This window comes from Salvia miltiorrhiza, chromosome 1 (assembly GCF_028751815.1).
Source record: "Salvia miltiorrhiza cultivar Shanhuang (shh) chromosome 1, IMPLAD_Smil_shh, whole genome shotgun sequence".
Lineage (NCBI taxonomy): Eukaryota > Viridiplantae > Streptophyta > Magnoliopsida > Lamiales > Lamiaceae > Salvia > Salvia miltiorrhiza.
In genome coordinates, this window is record NC_080387.1 from 23,603,538 (window position 1) to 23,618,506 (window position 14,969).

The 14,969-nt window shown below is 38.5% G+C and overlaps 3 protein-coding genes across 5 annotated transcripts; 2 read left to right on the forward strand and 1 right to left on the reverse strand.

The window, feature by feature from the left end:
• Positions 1 to 3,435: 3,435 nt before the first annotated feature.
• Positions 3,436 to 9,151, forward strand: LOC131007080 (pseudouridine-5'-phosphate glycosidase). 2 transcript variants are annotated; one of them, XM_057934221.1, is made up of 13 exons: positions 3,436 to 3,593; positions 3,725 to 3,818; positions 4,333 to 4,443; positions 5,088 to 5,170; positions 5,871 to 5,930; positions 6,020 to 6,080; positions 6,767 to 6,873; positions 7,148 to 7,225; positions 7,748 to 7,793; positions 7,874 to 7,994; positions 8,109 to 8,194; positions 8,370 to 8,453; positions 8,860 to 9,151. In XM_057934221.1, the coding sequence occupies exons 1-13, from the start codon at positions 3,522 to 3,524 to the stop codon at positions 8,865 to 8,867; spliced, it is 1,011 nt and encodes a 336-aa protein (XP_057790204.1). In that variant the 5' UTR covers positions 3,436 to 3,521; the 3' UTR covers positions 8,868 to 9,151. The 2 variants fall into 2 exon arrangements, with proteins under 2 accessions (XP_057790204.1, XP_057790205.1); XM_057934222.1 differs by lacking the exon at positions 8,860 to 9,151 and having other exon boundaries at positions 3,455 to 3,593; positions 8,109 to 8,254; positions 8,362 to 8,456.
• Positions 9,152 to 11,237: 2,086 nt separating this feature from the next.
• Positions 11,238 to 13,443, forward strand: LOC131007081 (scarecrow-like protein 3). The gene is made up of 2 exons (XM_057934223.1): positions 11,238 to 11,647; positions 11,757 to 13,443. The coding sequence occupies exon 2, from the start codon at positions 11,800 to 11,802 to the stop codon at positions 13,237 to 13,239; it is 1,440 nt and encodes a 479-aa protein (XP_057790206.1). The 5' UTR covers positions 11,238 to 11,647; positions 11,757 to 11,799; the 3' UTR covers positions 13,240 to 13,443.
• A 76-nt stretch (positions 13,444 to 13,519) lies between these two features.
• LOC131007082 (protein GAST1-like) lies at positions 13,520 to 14,726 on the reverse strand. 2 transcript variants are annotated; one of them, XM_057934224.1, is made up of 4 exons: positions 14,538 to 14,726; positions 14,267 to 14,320; positions 14,142 to 14,175; positions 13,520 to 13,901 (listed from the first exon to the last, which is right to left on the reverse strand). In XM_057934224.1, the coding sequence occupies exons 1-4, from the start codon at positions 14,601 to 14,603 to the stop codon at positions 13,720 to 13,722; spliced, it is 336 nt and encodes a 111-aa protein (XP_057790207.1). In that variant the 5' UTR covers positions 14,604 to 14,726; the 3' UTR covers positions 13,520 to 13,719. The 2 variants fall into 2 exon arrangements, with proteins under 2 accessions (XP_057790207.1, XP_057790208.1); XM_057934225.1 differs by lacking the exon at positions 14,267 to 14,320 and having other exon boundaries at positions 14,538 to 14,669.
• Positions 14,727 to 14,969: the final 243 nt, after the last annotated feature.

Sequence of the window (14,969 nt, forward strand, 5' to 3'; positions counted from 1 at the left end):
CGCTAGGGGAAGAGCTGGCCACAGAGTACAGGCGCCGGTGGTGGAGAATGCCGACGAGGAGGAAGACGACGAGGAAGCAGGAGATGAGGGACACCCACATGCAGGCGCAGGAGGACCATCCGACATGGGGTCCTTGATCGAGAGGATGGGTAGGCTAGATGCCCATTTTGCTGTCTTGCGTGGCGATGTGATTGCCACTAGGATGGCCCAGCAGGACTTCGAGAAGTGCCATGTTGAAGCTGAGCGAAGCCGAGCAGAGTTTGAGGCTCATGTTAGGAGCGAGCTTGAGTACCACAGAGAGCAGTTCAGACACCAGCAGCAGTTTCAGGAGGACATGAGACGACATTTTAACGATCATCCGTGAGTATGCTTAACATAACCTTATCTATTTTTCCCTCCAAAATTATTTTCGAGCTTATGCTCTTAAATAAGTTTGGGGGAGGGGGATGGAGAACGGTTATGTTTTGCATTTTTCTTTACCTTTGCTTAATTGTTTTTAGTTATCTCTTTTTGTCTGCCTAGCTGTTTAGTTCGTTATGGGTCAGTTTTTGTAGTTTGTTGGTGTCTGGTCTGTATTTTCTTTGTCTGTCTGCTTGGTAATCTTTGTTTGTGACTTTTAACAATGCTTATGAGTTGTTTATTGCTCCTTTAGATTTCTAGTGAGATGCCAATGATGATTTCTGTGAAAAAAAAATTGGAATTTGATTTTCTTTGATGATTTGAGCATAATTGGAACTAATTTGCATAATTCTAGAGTGATTTTAACCTTGACTTTTGGACGTTGAATAAACCTGTGAGATTTTGAGCCATAACTGTTTATCATACACAGTTTATTCTTTGTTGTGAGTTTTGAGCTACCTCCAATTTAAGTGCTGACTTGGCACCATTTAAGTCATCTGAAAGCTGACATGGCACCGGCGACGATGTGAAGAAACGACGTCGTCCGATACTCGTAATACTACGTCGTTCCAAGCCCCCGTCTTCTCCTCTCTGAACTCCGGCGAGGAGCCGCACACCGGACCACCCCTGCCCTTAGTCTTGCAGAGCCCTAATTTTCTGTCTACTGCTCTTTCTTCGTCCACCCCCAAAGACGCCACCACCATCATCGTCAGAAAGAAATCCGCAACGACTACATCGGAGGGCAGCGGCTACATCCGGTCCACCCCCAACGCAGAGCCCTAATTTTTTGTCTATTTGCTTGATTTTCAACACCAACAACGCTAACACACACACACAATATCAAAATCGAAAATTTCCCAACAATTAAAGAAAACCCATTCCCCAAATCGACAAATTTTCAATTCACCCATCCGATTCCTTCAATGGAGGCCCCAGGCTCATCGAAGAAGATGATAGCAATGCAGGAGGAGATGGTGGTCAACGATGGCGGAGCTCTGGTGATGGGGTGGAGGAGCGGAGGGGGCGGCGGATCTGGTGATGGTGGTGGGGGAGGCCGATGGAGAAAGAGGTGTGGTGGTGGAGAAGGACGACGGGTCGACGACAGAATTCTTCAATTCCAAAGCTGACTAAGTATTCTTCAATTTCAGAGCAAAGTATTCTTCAATTCCAGAGCTGACTAAGCCTTGCCAGAGGCAGCTCTGCCGACTTTGCCCGACTCAACTCTGCTCGACTCTATTGATAAACACTCATTTTGCATTGTTTTTAACCGTGTTTAAGTGTTCAAAGTGCTAGAATTATGCTTGGTTGTGATATCTTTTGTTTAAGTTTCATATTCTTTTGGGATATTAAGTTTGGGTATGGTTTTGGCTTTATTTTGATAGGTTTGAGAGTTGTTGAAAGTTAAAGTTGGACAATGAAGATCCAAAAGTTGAGTAGGAGTGCACCGGGTGAAAGAATCGAAGAATCAAGCTCGAAGGGCGCGAAAAACGAGGCAACGGATCATACAGCGGGTGTCCGGCGACCTAGCCGGCGACCTGGGCAATGAACGCCGCTCGAAGAAGAGTTTTTGCATTGAAGCCGGCGACCTGGCCGGCGATCGCCGGTCCGGTCGCCGAGACTTCTGGGGCGTTGGATTGTAGGCGGCGATCGCCGCCGAGTGGAGGATTTTCATGCTAGAGCCGGCGACCGCCGGATAGATCGCCGGGCGGGTCGCCGGACGTCCGATTTTGCAGAAATTTCCGTTTTTCAGTATTATTTTCGAATTAGAACTCTCTGTTTTACCCTAAAACTATAAATAGGTCTTCTTTTGACCTATCTAGGGTTCCCAGACTTTATTTTTTAGTTTTCTAGCTTTCAGAATTTTATTGCTTTCTAGTTTTCAAGGTTTGGATCAAGACTGAAGATTCAAGCCGCTACAATCGTTTTCATTAGGTTTTTATACAATTTAGTTTTTATAATTGCATTCTTCTTAATTATGTTTATGTTTTATTTCAGCATGTCTGGCTAGTTCCCTTTAGCTGATTCTAGGGTTTGTAAATAGTTGATTGAATTTATGTGATTTATTTGTTAATACCTTTGTGCCTTCCAGTTTATGATTCATAATTTCTGGTGCTTAATTTCTTGTGAATTATCTGATCAATAGTTTGCATGTTTAGCTATTCGGTTTGAGACCTAGCGGAGATAACTGTTTAGCGGATTCAGGAATGTATGATATGATTTTAACCTTGAGACCTAGCGGACATAGGTGGATCATAGGGAGCTATTCTTATGAGCTATTGGGAGTTAGTAGATTTTCTTGAGACCTAACGGAGATAGATAATTTACTAATCTACGATCGTTGCTGCTCTAGCGAGAGTGATTGATTAATTAAGTGATCTCTCATCATAACTGGATTAAACTGGTACATAGGATTAATAGATTTATTATGTGGATTTAGTTAATGAATTTACTACCCTAGGATCAGTTGTCTTTTAATATTCGAATTTTCCTACGTGTTTTTAATTATTGTTATTTGCGTTTTAGTTTAAGTTAATTAAACCTTCCTGCTTTCGTTTACCTGCATACTGTGAGAGTCTGTTTAGGAGATAGATAAAGTAATTTCGTTTTACAGTCTCTGTGGATACGATACTCTGCTTGCTATTTCTGTGCTACGATTACACCGTGTTAGTTGCGGTATTTTTGTTGCTAATAAAATAGTGATCATCTACGACTCAGCTCTGCCTACTCTGCTCTACTCTGCCGACTCTGCTCTGCTCTGCCACATACGTGCCACATCAGCTCGGTATTACCACATAGGCGACAGGTCAGCTCGGTATTACCACGTAGGCGACAGGTCAGCTCGGTATTATTATGTAGGCGACAGGTCAGCTTGATATTACCATGTAAGCGACACGTCGGCTCGGAGGTTCACCGGAGCAAAAAAGCATGGCAAAATTGTTCACGCCCTTAAGTTCATGGAAAATTCGATAAAAAAAAAGTTCATGAAAAATTTGGTAATGGGCCCAAAGTTCATGATTTTTGGCCTAATTAACCCAAAATAAAATAAGTGAAAGTTGGTGAGAGGTTTGAATAAAGAAGTCTGTGAAAGAAGTGTGGAAGCAAAGCGCTGATAGAGAATAGCAATGGCGTCTTGGGCTCTCTCCAGAATCAGCAGCCTCCACAAACACTTAAGCCCCCATATTCCCACTCCAAAGGTACTATTTCTACTCAACAACAAAGTTTACATAAAATTAAGCCCCCATATTCCCACTCCAATGGCGTCTTGGCGTTTCAAAGTTTCTTCTAAGTCGACCGTCACCGATTACGTTTACATAAAATTATTTAGGGTGAAGGGGTAGTCAAGATATCCCGAGAAGTTTCAGAAGCTCTGTCGCTTGGGAAACCGGTGGTTGCTCTTGAATCTACAATAATTTCTCATGGTATGAAGAAAAGTTTACACCATCAATTTCCAGAGTTTGCTGTTCTGTTGTGGATTGATAGTACTACTATAAGTAAATGAGAGTGATCGGCATTTTGCTCTCATTCTTCGTGGTTGGTATTTGGAAATTCCAATTGTGATCAGGGGCAAGGAGAGTGGTTGTGGTGAACTTTTTGTGGGATTGCATGTAATTCTAAATTCGTTTTGGAATGCATCTTTGGTTTGAATGTGGATGTTTGACTATATTAGTGATCAATGTTAATACTGGATTTTTGTTTTGGCTTTATATTATTTACATTTTGGTTGTATGCGTTTCTTTACAATGTGATTGGTAGGTTACCCTAGGACATACTTCAGTCATGTCTTGTACCATATTACTTATGTTTTGGTGTTTGCAATGTTGTTTAATACCTGGACTTCTTGTTTTTGCACTTGCTGATTACGTGATATAAATTTCATTGCTCGTACTTGTAAAATGAATATCATTCACCCCCTTCATCTATCTTGTTCAATAGGAATGCCATATCCTCAGAATTTGGAGACAGCTAAAGAGGTGGAGGCCATAGTAAGACAGAATGGAGCTCAACCTGCCACTATTGCTATTTTGGATGGTGTACCTTGCATAGGTGTTCTGTCCATGACTTTGTTTTTTCCCTTTACTTTGCATTGCCTTTGTTTCTTGCTTGTTTTTCCTATTCAATATTGAAATAAAAGCATTAAGTTTCTATATACAAAATTAAAATTGTATTCATGAATGGTGTGAGCTAACCCCAAAGAAGTGATATAAGGTTATTAGGCATGGATCTAAAGTGAAAATTTGTTGATACCAAAGGATTATGGTGGTATATAAGAGGTCTCATTAAGGAATTGACAGAAATATATAAAATTTGTAACTTAATTTCTATAGATGTTAATATATGATGTCTAGTGTATAATCATCTTCCTCGTGTTGTCTAGTCAGACATAATGTGTTTTAGTAAGGATCGGGTAGTAGATTAAATTTCATCATATTATAATTTACAGTCCTTTTTTACAGTTTTCATTTTACAGATAGAGTGTTTCCCCCCTTTTAATTTAGGAACTAAGTTTCTATCAACTTGTGCATTTTCTTTTTCTACCTTTGAATTTAGGAACTAAGTTTCTATCTACTTGTGCATTTTTTTTTCTAATCCTTTTCTATCTGGTAATTTGTTACTACGCTGTTTCTTAACCGAATGGGATGGAAAAATAAATGGTAGAGAATGCCTAATGTGTAGCATTATATTCTAAGGTTTATCTCCAGAAGAACTTGAAAGGCTCGCTATTCTAGGAAGAAAAGCTCGAAAGACAGCTCGCAGGGACATTGCACATGTTGTGAGTATTTAGTACTGAGTTAATATTACATGTCCATGGCCTTTGATAGTTTAAGTTAAAGATGTTTGAAGTGTTATCACTTTGGCTGCACAGAAGTAGAGCAGAATCTTAATCATATGACTTTAAACTTTTCAATTTTAAAAAATTTGTGAGGATCTCCTTCAAGATTTTTCATTTTAAAAAATGTAATCTTCTACATTGGTTGGTAAAAGCAACTTTAAATGTTAGTAAGTGGGTTTAATGGAATGTTAACAACATGTTAAAGTGACAGAGTAGAGCCGCCTTGGGAGAAATGTACCGGGCAGTATTGCATAGGAAAGAATGCAATGAGGACATAATGTCTCCAATTGAGAAAGCTGTAGTGTATCTTTTCTTTGGGAAAAGAAAATTTTAAAAGTTAAAAAGATGGTTCAATACACTTTTCTAATAACTTTGGGTTGTCATTTTGGCGGAACCGTGGCGAATTTACATGGATTTTCTAGCGTAGCCCATTGTAATGTCGTGTTGTTAATGCCCCTGCGGCCAGAGATGTTACTAAAAAATATTTATACCACAAATATTATTTATATTACCCGGAGGAATATAATACTTACTTGCAAAACTTTTTTGTGACATGTATTAATTGTAGAAACGGATTCTTCTTCTCATATCCTAAGCTAGGATTTACAATTTTAAACCTAATTTGGGGCACCTTTTCCAGGTAGCCACAGGAGGGAATGGCGCCACTACTGTTTCAGCAACAATGTTTTTCGCATCCATGGTAACCATACCATGCCTACTCAAATTTTGTGATTCTTTTCTTCTTTCAAATAAAAATTAATTTGTAAATTGTATATGCTCACTGTGCAGGTTGAAATCCCAATATTTGTTACTGGTGGTATTGGGGGAGTTCATAGACATGGAGAAAGTAGTAAGTTATTTATGTACTGCTTATACATTGAAGATGCTAAATAACATGCATTATGCTCTGATTACTCTGGATTTCCCAATCTTGAACTGATGCTTGATTGATTGAGATTTCAGATAATTGTGGCCTGTATGGATTATCATCAAATACTTTTTTATAGATTTCAGAATTAAAATTGTACTAGCTTTGAGCTGGCTACCTCTTTTAGTAAGTGATGAGCACTTCTGATAATATTCATTAAAGGAACATTGTTATTTTTCTGTGGGGTTAAGGTTAATTCAATGAAAACTTGCTCTAGTCTCAAGATCTAGGAATGTAAAGAGACTGGGACAAATAATGATCGTCTTACCATATTTAAATTGCTGAGAGTCTCTGAATTTGATTGGCTAGTAGATCAGTGGAACTTTGTTGAGTTTGTTATGCTAGGATTTTGTTCCTTAATCTATTGACACTACCACATAAAGATTTTTATGGGTATCTAGGGCGAACATCGACTTGTATTAATTTATGACTCAGGGCTTTGCCTGTGTTACAATTGTCTGATTTAAAATTTATATATATAAAAGAAACAAATACTGTTGTTTAGGTCCTTAAAGACCACACTTTTCTCCTAATATGCATGATATCGAATAAAGTCTTAATATTGATTAGCTGACGGCATATTTATATTTTTTGCATATCTGTTACAGCTATGGATATTTCTTCTGATCTTGTGGAGTTGGGAAGGACACCCGTTGCTGTAGTTTCTGCTGGTGTGAAATCAATATTAGATATTCCTAGAACACTGGAATATTTGGTAACTGTCCTTTAACTACTGTATGATTATCACCATTTAGTAGGTCTCTTGTAAGATAAACTCACATACTAACATCGTGGACGGAAAGTAGTTTAAACACTAATGTATTATATGGGTGCAGAAGTATAACTCCAATAGTCATTGTCAGAAATGTTACTGTCTACCTATTATTCAGATGGTTCACAAAATTTGGTCAACTAAACCCGTTTCATTCAAGTGTCTGTGACTAATATTACACCCTTGTTATAAAGTATAATCCTTTGATGGAATACAGGAAACACAAGGAGTTTGTGCTGCTGCATATCAGACCAGTGAGTTCCCTGCCTTCTTCACTGAAAAGAGTGGCTGCAAGGTAGCTCCTCTCATATGTTAAGCTGGATGTTATATTCATTATGAGTGCTGTTTACAGCTCTACCAAAAAGGTTCAAAGTCCCTCGAGCTAAATTATCATGAAATATGCCAAAATTTTACATGGATCAGCATTATAAGCAACAATGTCTTTTTGTCATTTTATAATTACCTCATACAGTTCTTCACAAAAGAAGTTTCATAACTTAAATAAAGTCTAAAGCATTCCTAATGGGCTTTGCCCTTTGATCAAGATACACCTCTGTTTAGTATTTTGTGGTTTATCATATTGGTCAAATTCAAAAAACGTAGTGAGTCTCTGATAGAACCGTTAGTCTAGGCCAATCCACGCAACATTATATGGGCTTTTTGATAACTCATGGAAACTTGAGGTGCCGATTTTGATATAATCCTAATGTCTTTTATTAATTTTCAGCTGTGTAAGTATATTCTTATGCCAATTTTCGGTCTCTTAAGTTGTTAACTCATTCTTTAATCTGCTAATGATGTTTTCCGGAAAGTACAGGCACCTTGTCGTGTTGACTCACCCAAGGAATGTGCTCGACTAATAGGTGTTGGTTTCTAACTTTGTCTCATTGTTATCCCATTATTTTGTATTACCATACTGATTTGATGTTCTCAAACTTCTCAGAAGCACACAATAGTCTTATGCTGAGGACTGGAATTCTTATATCAGTTCCTATTCCAAGCGAACATTCTGCTTCAGGAAACTTAATCGAGTCAGCAATACAGAAAGCTCTCAAGGAAGCTCGGTAGTCTGTTTTTTATTGTCTTATCTTTGAAAGATCTTGAAATAGTTTAGATCTTAATTTCTTATTCATTCTTATTCTGAACAAGCTGATGACAATGGTAGAGGTGTGATACAGGGAGCAGAATATTACTGGCAGCAGTGAAACTCCATTTTTACTTGCTAGAGTGAACGAGCTGACTGGGGGAGCCTCCCTCACTGCAAGTATTCTTTGTCAAGTTCCTTTATCTTCATAATCAAATGTACAGATAAATAGAGACTAAAGTATGCTACCATTAATAATCAATGAACGCCTAACATGATTCAAACTCTCTTTTACTACTCAAGATTTAACTGCTTTGTTTCATTTCATCATGACTTTTCCTTAATAGAGTATTAGACATTGCTCTTGTGAAAAATAATGCACGGGTTGGCGCTCAGGTTGCCGTCTCCCTTTCTCAGCTGCGCCAAGGAAGTTATAAGGGTGAGTTTGACCGTTCAATATTCATACTATTTAAATCGTAGAATATATCTTGTTGTTATGCAAAAAAATCATTTATCTGTACTCCTAAGTGCAAGATTACATGAATGGATCCTCTCATTACTGAATCTGCAAGATAAACAATTTCTCTTAGTAAATATTAACAGTTGAGGTCTATGAATTTCGATAACCATCCTACCTCATTACATGCACTAGCATTCTATGAAACACATTCATTGTCAGTGCCTGTATTACAAGTAGTAGCTGTTCAAGAAGAGTTATTTAAGTCAAAGCAACTGTATTTGTTTTTGCAGAATGCAGTTATTTTTTAGATTGTGTCCAAAATGGTAGGCTCAGCAAGAACAATAGCTACTAAAGCACTAACCAGCTGTTGAATTTCTTGTTTTAGGTACCTAACGGTGCAGATGTGAGATCGATTGGAGAAGCTAACAACTCCCTTATCGCTTGCAAATCCTTAAGCTTTCCAGATTTCGTCCTCCGTTCTTATCGATTTTTTTGGGATTATATGATTTCTGTCCAAAGTCTCATGTTATCCACATGCCATTATAATACAAACAGCCCCCTGTTCTCAATTACCAACAAAATTTTGTAACACTGTTTTTCTTTCAAGATTTTCTTGTTCCTCCTCTTGTTGTTGGTTATATTATTATTTACTAAAATGAAGTTTCCTGTTTTCCACATGTCTTGTAGCTTAGTATTACTCATCTTCTTTATAAATAGAGAGACTACGAATCTTGATCTCTCAATCCCCAACAAAAAGGCAAAAAAGTTTCCGATGTAAGATGGCAAATGAAAGGGTTTTTTGTGAGAAAAAAGAAGTTACAGTTGGTTTGGCAAATTACATGTTCAGCATGGCAAATACTGTAAAAGAATATGTATTACTAGTATAAAAACAATCACAGTTTATGTAACAAAATATAATTCACTAGTTAGATTTTGATGTCATCGCTCTCTTGAAAGAAATTGTTTGAAGTTTGTAGTGACTTTATTGTCCTATTTTTTTTTTTTGGTAAAAATAAAAAATAAATTTACCGGAAGTAGGTGAAAAGGGGGTGAGTGGCAAATTCATCAAATATGTGATGGTGTGAATTTGGATGGTTGGTTGAAAGAGCCGATAATATCAATTTGAAGGTGCATGAGAAACAAAAACAGTGGTTGGAAGTATGTATGAGAATTTCTTGCAATTCACAAACTACTGATGGCACATTGTTTGTCTTTGTTAGGTCATGTTTGGAGCTTAGTGATGCTTCAAGAATATTCAACACTTTAGGCACCCCTTGATTCCCCTTCCACCTTATGTCATGACAAATATACCACATTAAAAAGTAGCTCCTATTACAAAACATAAACATATGGGTCATTCTCTCTCTCTCTCTCTTTGTGTGTGTGTGTGTGAGAGAGAGAGAGGGGAGTCAATTTCTTGTTGATCCTGCCAAAGCAATTAGAAAACAAGAGTACTAGATTGTGACAATTCTATGTTGTCCATCTTTCGTTTATTTTTTGTTTTCCATGATGTGACTTCAAGAAATGGTTGCTTTGAACTTTTTAATTGGATGCAAAATATCTTCTGAAATGAGCTTGGTCAGATTTGTAAAAATTATCAAGTTTTCGGGCTAATCTTTTGCTCTAATTATCAAATAGAATTCACATCCCCAACACAAAAAAAGGTCAATCAAATATCTTGTCAAAATAATTGTAGTATCATCCATCTATCAACTAAAATCGAAATCAACTTTGAATAACATGTCTCGCATTATGCAATGAAATGGAAATGATTCCGCCAATGGTGGCATTACATAAAGCAGACTAGGCTGAAATTACAAGTATTTTTAAAAAATTTATCTCTTAGAATTTTCATGCTTCCTCCAATGTAGAATGAATGTTAGTATTTAAACGGCCGTTTATGTATGGTATTAAGGGTCGGCAGCAAGCATAGGAGTTGAGGTCGGAAACACTGAAGATAATGACTAAATCCTTAATAAAATTTGAATCACAATCGTACAATCGGGTTGATCTGTACCTAGAATAATACTCCCTTCGTCCCACTTCAATTGACACTTTTACTTTGGACACGGAGATTAAGAATAAAGGGTTGAGTGTGTAAAGTGGGTGGGTGCCATTTGTTTAATGTATGTAGAGAAGGTAGGGACCACATGCTATTTTTGGAAAGTGCCAGTTGAAGTGGGACAAACAAAAAAGGCAAGTGTGCCAATTGAAGTGGGACGGAGGGAGTATTATTTATATGGATTGAATTAGGGTATGGATTCAAATCAGAGTGCGGGTCAAAATTTAAGTGAAGGTATAACTCGGTTTACGGTACACCCGGGTGTACCCAAGACCACCTCATTATGAATTGAAAGGTAATCAAATTTAGCAATATAGTGAAATTAATAGGCATCAATAGTGATTTCTACAAATAATTAATATTGACACGAACAGAACCGATCACCTACCCACCATGGGCAAACATAACGTGCCCACCACTGATGTGACAATGTTAATTAGGAAGGAGAATTAATAAATCTTACTCTAATTAAAATTATCTTACTCTAATTACAATTGTCACATCAGTGATGGACACGTTATGTTTGCCAACGGTGGGTAGGTGATCGGATCTGTTGACCCGAATGTTGAGAAATAATACTAAAAGCTTGTGTTAGATTATGTGATGGGTTAAAACTAATTAAACTCAATATTGATATATTTTATATACCCACTAGCATACATTTCTTATAGTGATGATTCAAGACAAAAAAAATATACGATGTATCCAAATATACCACTTGAAATGTGAATTGATTGATGTAGTAAAGGATGAGAAATGCGTTATGTTTTTGAGAAATTGTTGAATTTATTTTTCTTTTTTATGTTATCGAGGAAAAAGCGAAAGATTAGTGTGAAAAGAGAGAAAATGACAAGAGATATCGTAGATAGACAAAGAATGAGAACAAAATTCAAAAATGGGCACTTGTTCTCACAAATTCCATATTCCTTCAAACCCGCTCACGACAAAATCCTCTCTCACCACTACGCTGCCATCTAACAAACACTCGCTAATCCTTTTTCTCTTCCTTAAATCCCACCGATTCCAAAACCCCTCTCTCTCACTCTCAATCCACAACCAATTAATACACGGAGCTTGCATGGCTGTGAATTCGGATTTCTTCGCTTGATTGGTGAGTTTTTCAAATTCAATTCCCTTGCTCTGTTTTCGTGCTTTACTTTGATTTTAAGCTTTAATTCTCAACAACCTCAATTCATACGCATCATTTCGTCCTGTTTCAGGCAATTTCCTTAATTCAATTCGTAAATTGCCTGCTTTGCACTAATGTTTCAAGAAGACGGATCTTCATCTGTTACCTCATCTCCGCTGCAAATGTTTCCGATGATGTCGTCATCGTCTCCGCCTAGCTTAATGTCACCTTATCCATGGCTCAAGGATCTCAAGCCTGAAGAGAGAGGATTATACCTAATCCATTTGCTAATCACTTGCGCAAACCATGTCGCATCAGGCAGCCTTGAGAACGCGAACATAGCCCTTGATCAAATATCCCATCTTGCGTCGCCTGATGGCGACACAATGCAGCGAATCGCCTCCTATTTCTCAGAGGCTCTCGCTGATAGGATCCTTCGAGCCTGGCCGGGCGTATACAAGGCCTTTCGCTCGACTAGAATATCGGTTGTGGCCGAAGAAATCCATGTTAGGAAGATGTTTTTCGAGTTCTTGCCGTTTATGAAGGTGGCATTTGTGATTAGTAACCAGGCCATCATTGAGGCCATGGAAGGGGAGAAGATGGTTCATGTGATTGACTTGAACGCGACTGAGCCAACACAGTGGTGTGCCCTCATCCGAGACCTGAGTGCTCGGCCTGAGGGGCCGCCTCATCTGAGGATCACGGGGATCCATCAGAAGAGGGAGGTGTTGGAGCAGACTGCTCATGTCTTGATTGAGGAGGCTGAGAAGCTCGACTTACCGTTTCAGTTCAACCCCGTTGTGAGCAAATTGGAGGATCTTGATGTTGAGAAGCTACGAGTTAAAACAGGGGAGGCTCTAGCAATTAGTTCGATAATGCAGCTGCATACATTGCTAGCTTCTAACTGTGATGCCGGTGGGAACAGGTCCCCGTTGGCGCCTATGAAAGGCATAGGCGTGCACTTGCAAAGGGCTGCGCAGATGAATCAAGGCACTTTAGGGGAGTTGCTTGAGAAGGATATGGTTAATGGTTATAGTCCAAGTACTGATTCTGCCTCTTCATCGCCATTGTCTTCGATGCCCTCACCAGCCGTGCCCTCCTCACCTAAGATTGATGGCTATCTCAGCACTCTGTGGGGTCTGTCTCCCAAAGTTATGGTGGTGACGGAGCAAGATTCTGACCACAATGGGAAGAGCTTGATGGAGAGGCTGTCGGAGTCATTGTACTTCTATGCTGCTTTGTTTGATTGCTTGGAGTCTGCGTTGCCAAGAGCATCTATCGAGAGATTGAAGATGGAGAAGATGTTATTCGGTGAGGAGATCAAGAATATTATAGCGTGTGAGGGGGCCGAGAGGAAGCAGAGGCATGAAAGGCTTGAGAAGTGGAACCAAAGATTCGAGTTAGCTGGTTTTGGAAATGTTCCTCTAAGCTATTATGCTATGCTGCAGGCAAAGAGATTGCTGCAGAGTTATAACTGTGATGGTTATAAGATCAAAGAGGACAACGGTTGCGTGGTGATTTGCTGGCAAGATCGACCCCTTCTCTCAGTATCAGCATGGAGGAATAGAAGGTGAAATCTATGTCGATTTGCCTTACTCTGCTGTTTACTTCATTTTTAGAGGAACAAACATACTGTCTGATTTAGGTGTAGAGTTTTTTAGTGTTGTACTATTTCTGTTTTCATTGTTTGCTCACAGTTTTTGTAGATATAGCTGAAATTCGGACAGTGTGTTTGCCTATGCTTATGCTTCCCATCTCATCATCCCATATTTCATTTATTTTGACTTGCTCTTTTAGATTTGTTTTGTGCTGAGAAGAAACTCAATTATCTGTGTTGATTTTGGGCAGAGCGTAGATAATAAGAGAAAGCAACACTACTTTTTCTTATATTAGCAGAAACTGCTAATATATAGTTCTCCTCTGCCACGTTACATTACTGCTGAATATGGGGCAGTATACATATACATAGACCAATCAAATAACATAAGTAGCTTAGTAATATGTTATGACAAAGTTGCGTGAGAAACTAACAAGAAACTCACAACATAAGTAAGTCATGGGCATTTGGGGCCACCCCTTTTGGTCTTCCAGTTGTTGTAGCAGGGGCATACTTGCTTGTTCCCGTAGGTGCCGGGGGGCACGCACAAGCACTTGGCGCAGCATTTCTGGCAGAAGAACATGCATGGCTTCTTGAATGCGGTCTTTGAGCATCTGTTGGTGCATCTTGGCGCGCACTCTGCCAAACGTTCAAACATTACTCAATACAGTGCATATACAGCCATCTAATCTAATCTAATCTAATCTAATCTAATCTAATCTAATCTAATCTAATCTTCTTCGTTTCACAGATCTTTCAGGCATCAGAAGCAACTCCATGGACATAATAAGGTTAGATTTTCTTGAAATTTATTGATTTCGACTTAGTTTCTTGTCATTTTGGTGCATATGAGTATAATGTTTGTGGTTCGGCACTTACCTTGAGGGCGGAGGCTCCCTTCACTTTGACCATACTGCAGTAAGAGGAGTTCAAAAAAAACATTAGTGAGGGTAAATAGCTTTGCAAAATGTAGATAAAAGAGAATAACAAGTTTTTGGTTTTACTTGGAAGTTCCCCTGTGGATGCACTTGGGAAGCTGGTAGCTTGGTGCTAGAGGCCTACACATTAATAATATATATCTTAAATTTTGTTTTTACTTTCAGAATTTGAATCCTAGCATGCATGTAACTAGGTGGAGAGGAGTCATAGATATTGCAATTATTGAAGCCAAACAAATCATCATAGTAATCAGATAAATAGGATGTCATCATAAGCTTAATGCAAAATTATGAGACAATTTTGTTTTTGTTTTTACCACAAAAGTAGTAGCATTACCTGCTTCTGTGCTAGAATGGTGGCAGCAAAGATTAGATACAGAAGGAAGATGAATTTGGTAGCCATTTCTTTGAGTGCACAAATTGAATGAAAGAGAGGAGAAAATGAGGTGTTTGAAGCAATGTAGAAATAGAGTGGTATATATAGAGGTTTTGGGGGTTATATGTGTGAAGTGGATATGTTTGCACATGATTGTTGTACTACTGTATCAGCATGAGACATAAAGCAACATTTGATCTATTGAAGTGACCATATTGCCCCTCATCCTAACCTCTTGAATCTTGAAAATAAAAGTATGGTATAAAATTGCTGGGCAAAAACTTTTGTGCATCCGGATGTACGGTGAATGCATACATCCCAATGAGGATTCACCAATCCTCAATTAGGCCGGATGCACCGGAGTGTGCCTCAAATGGTCGAAGAGGGAATGAC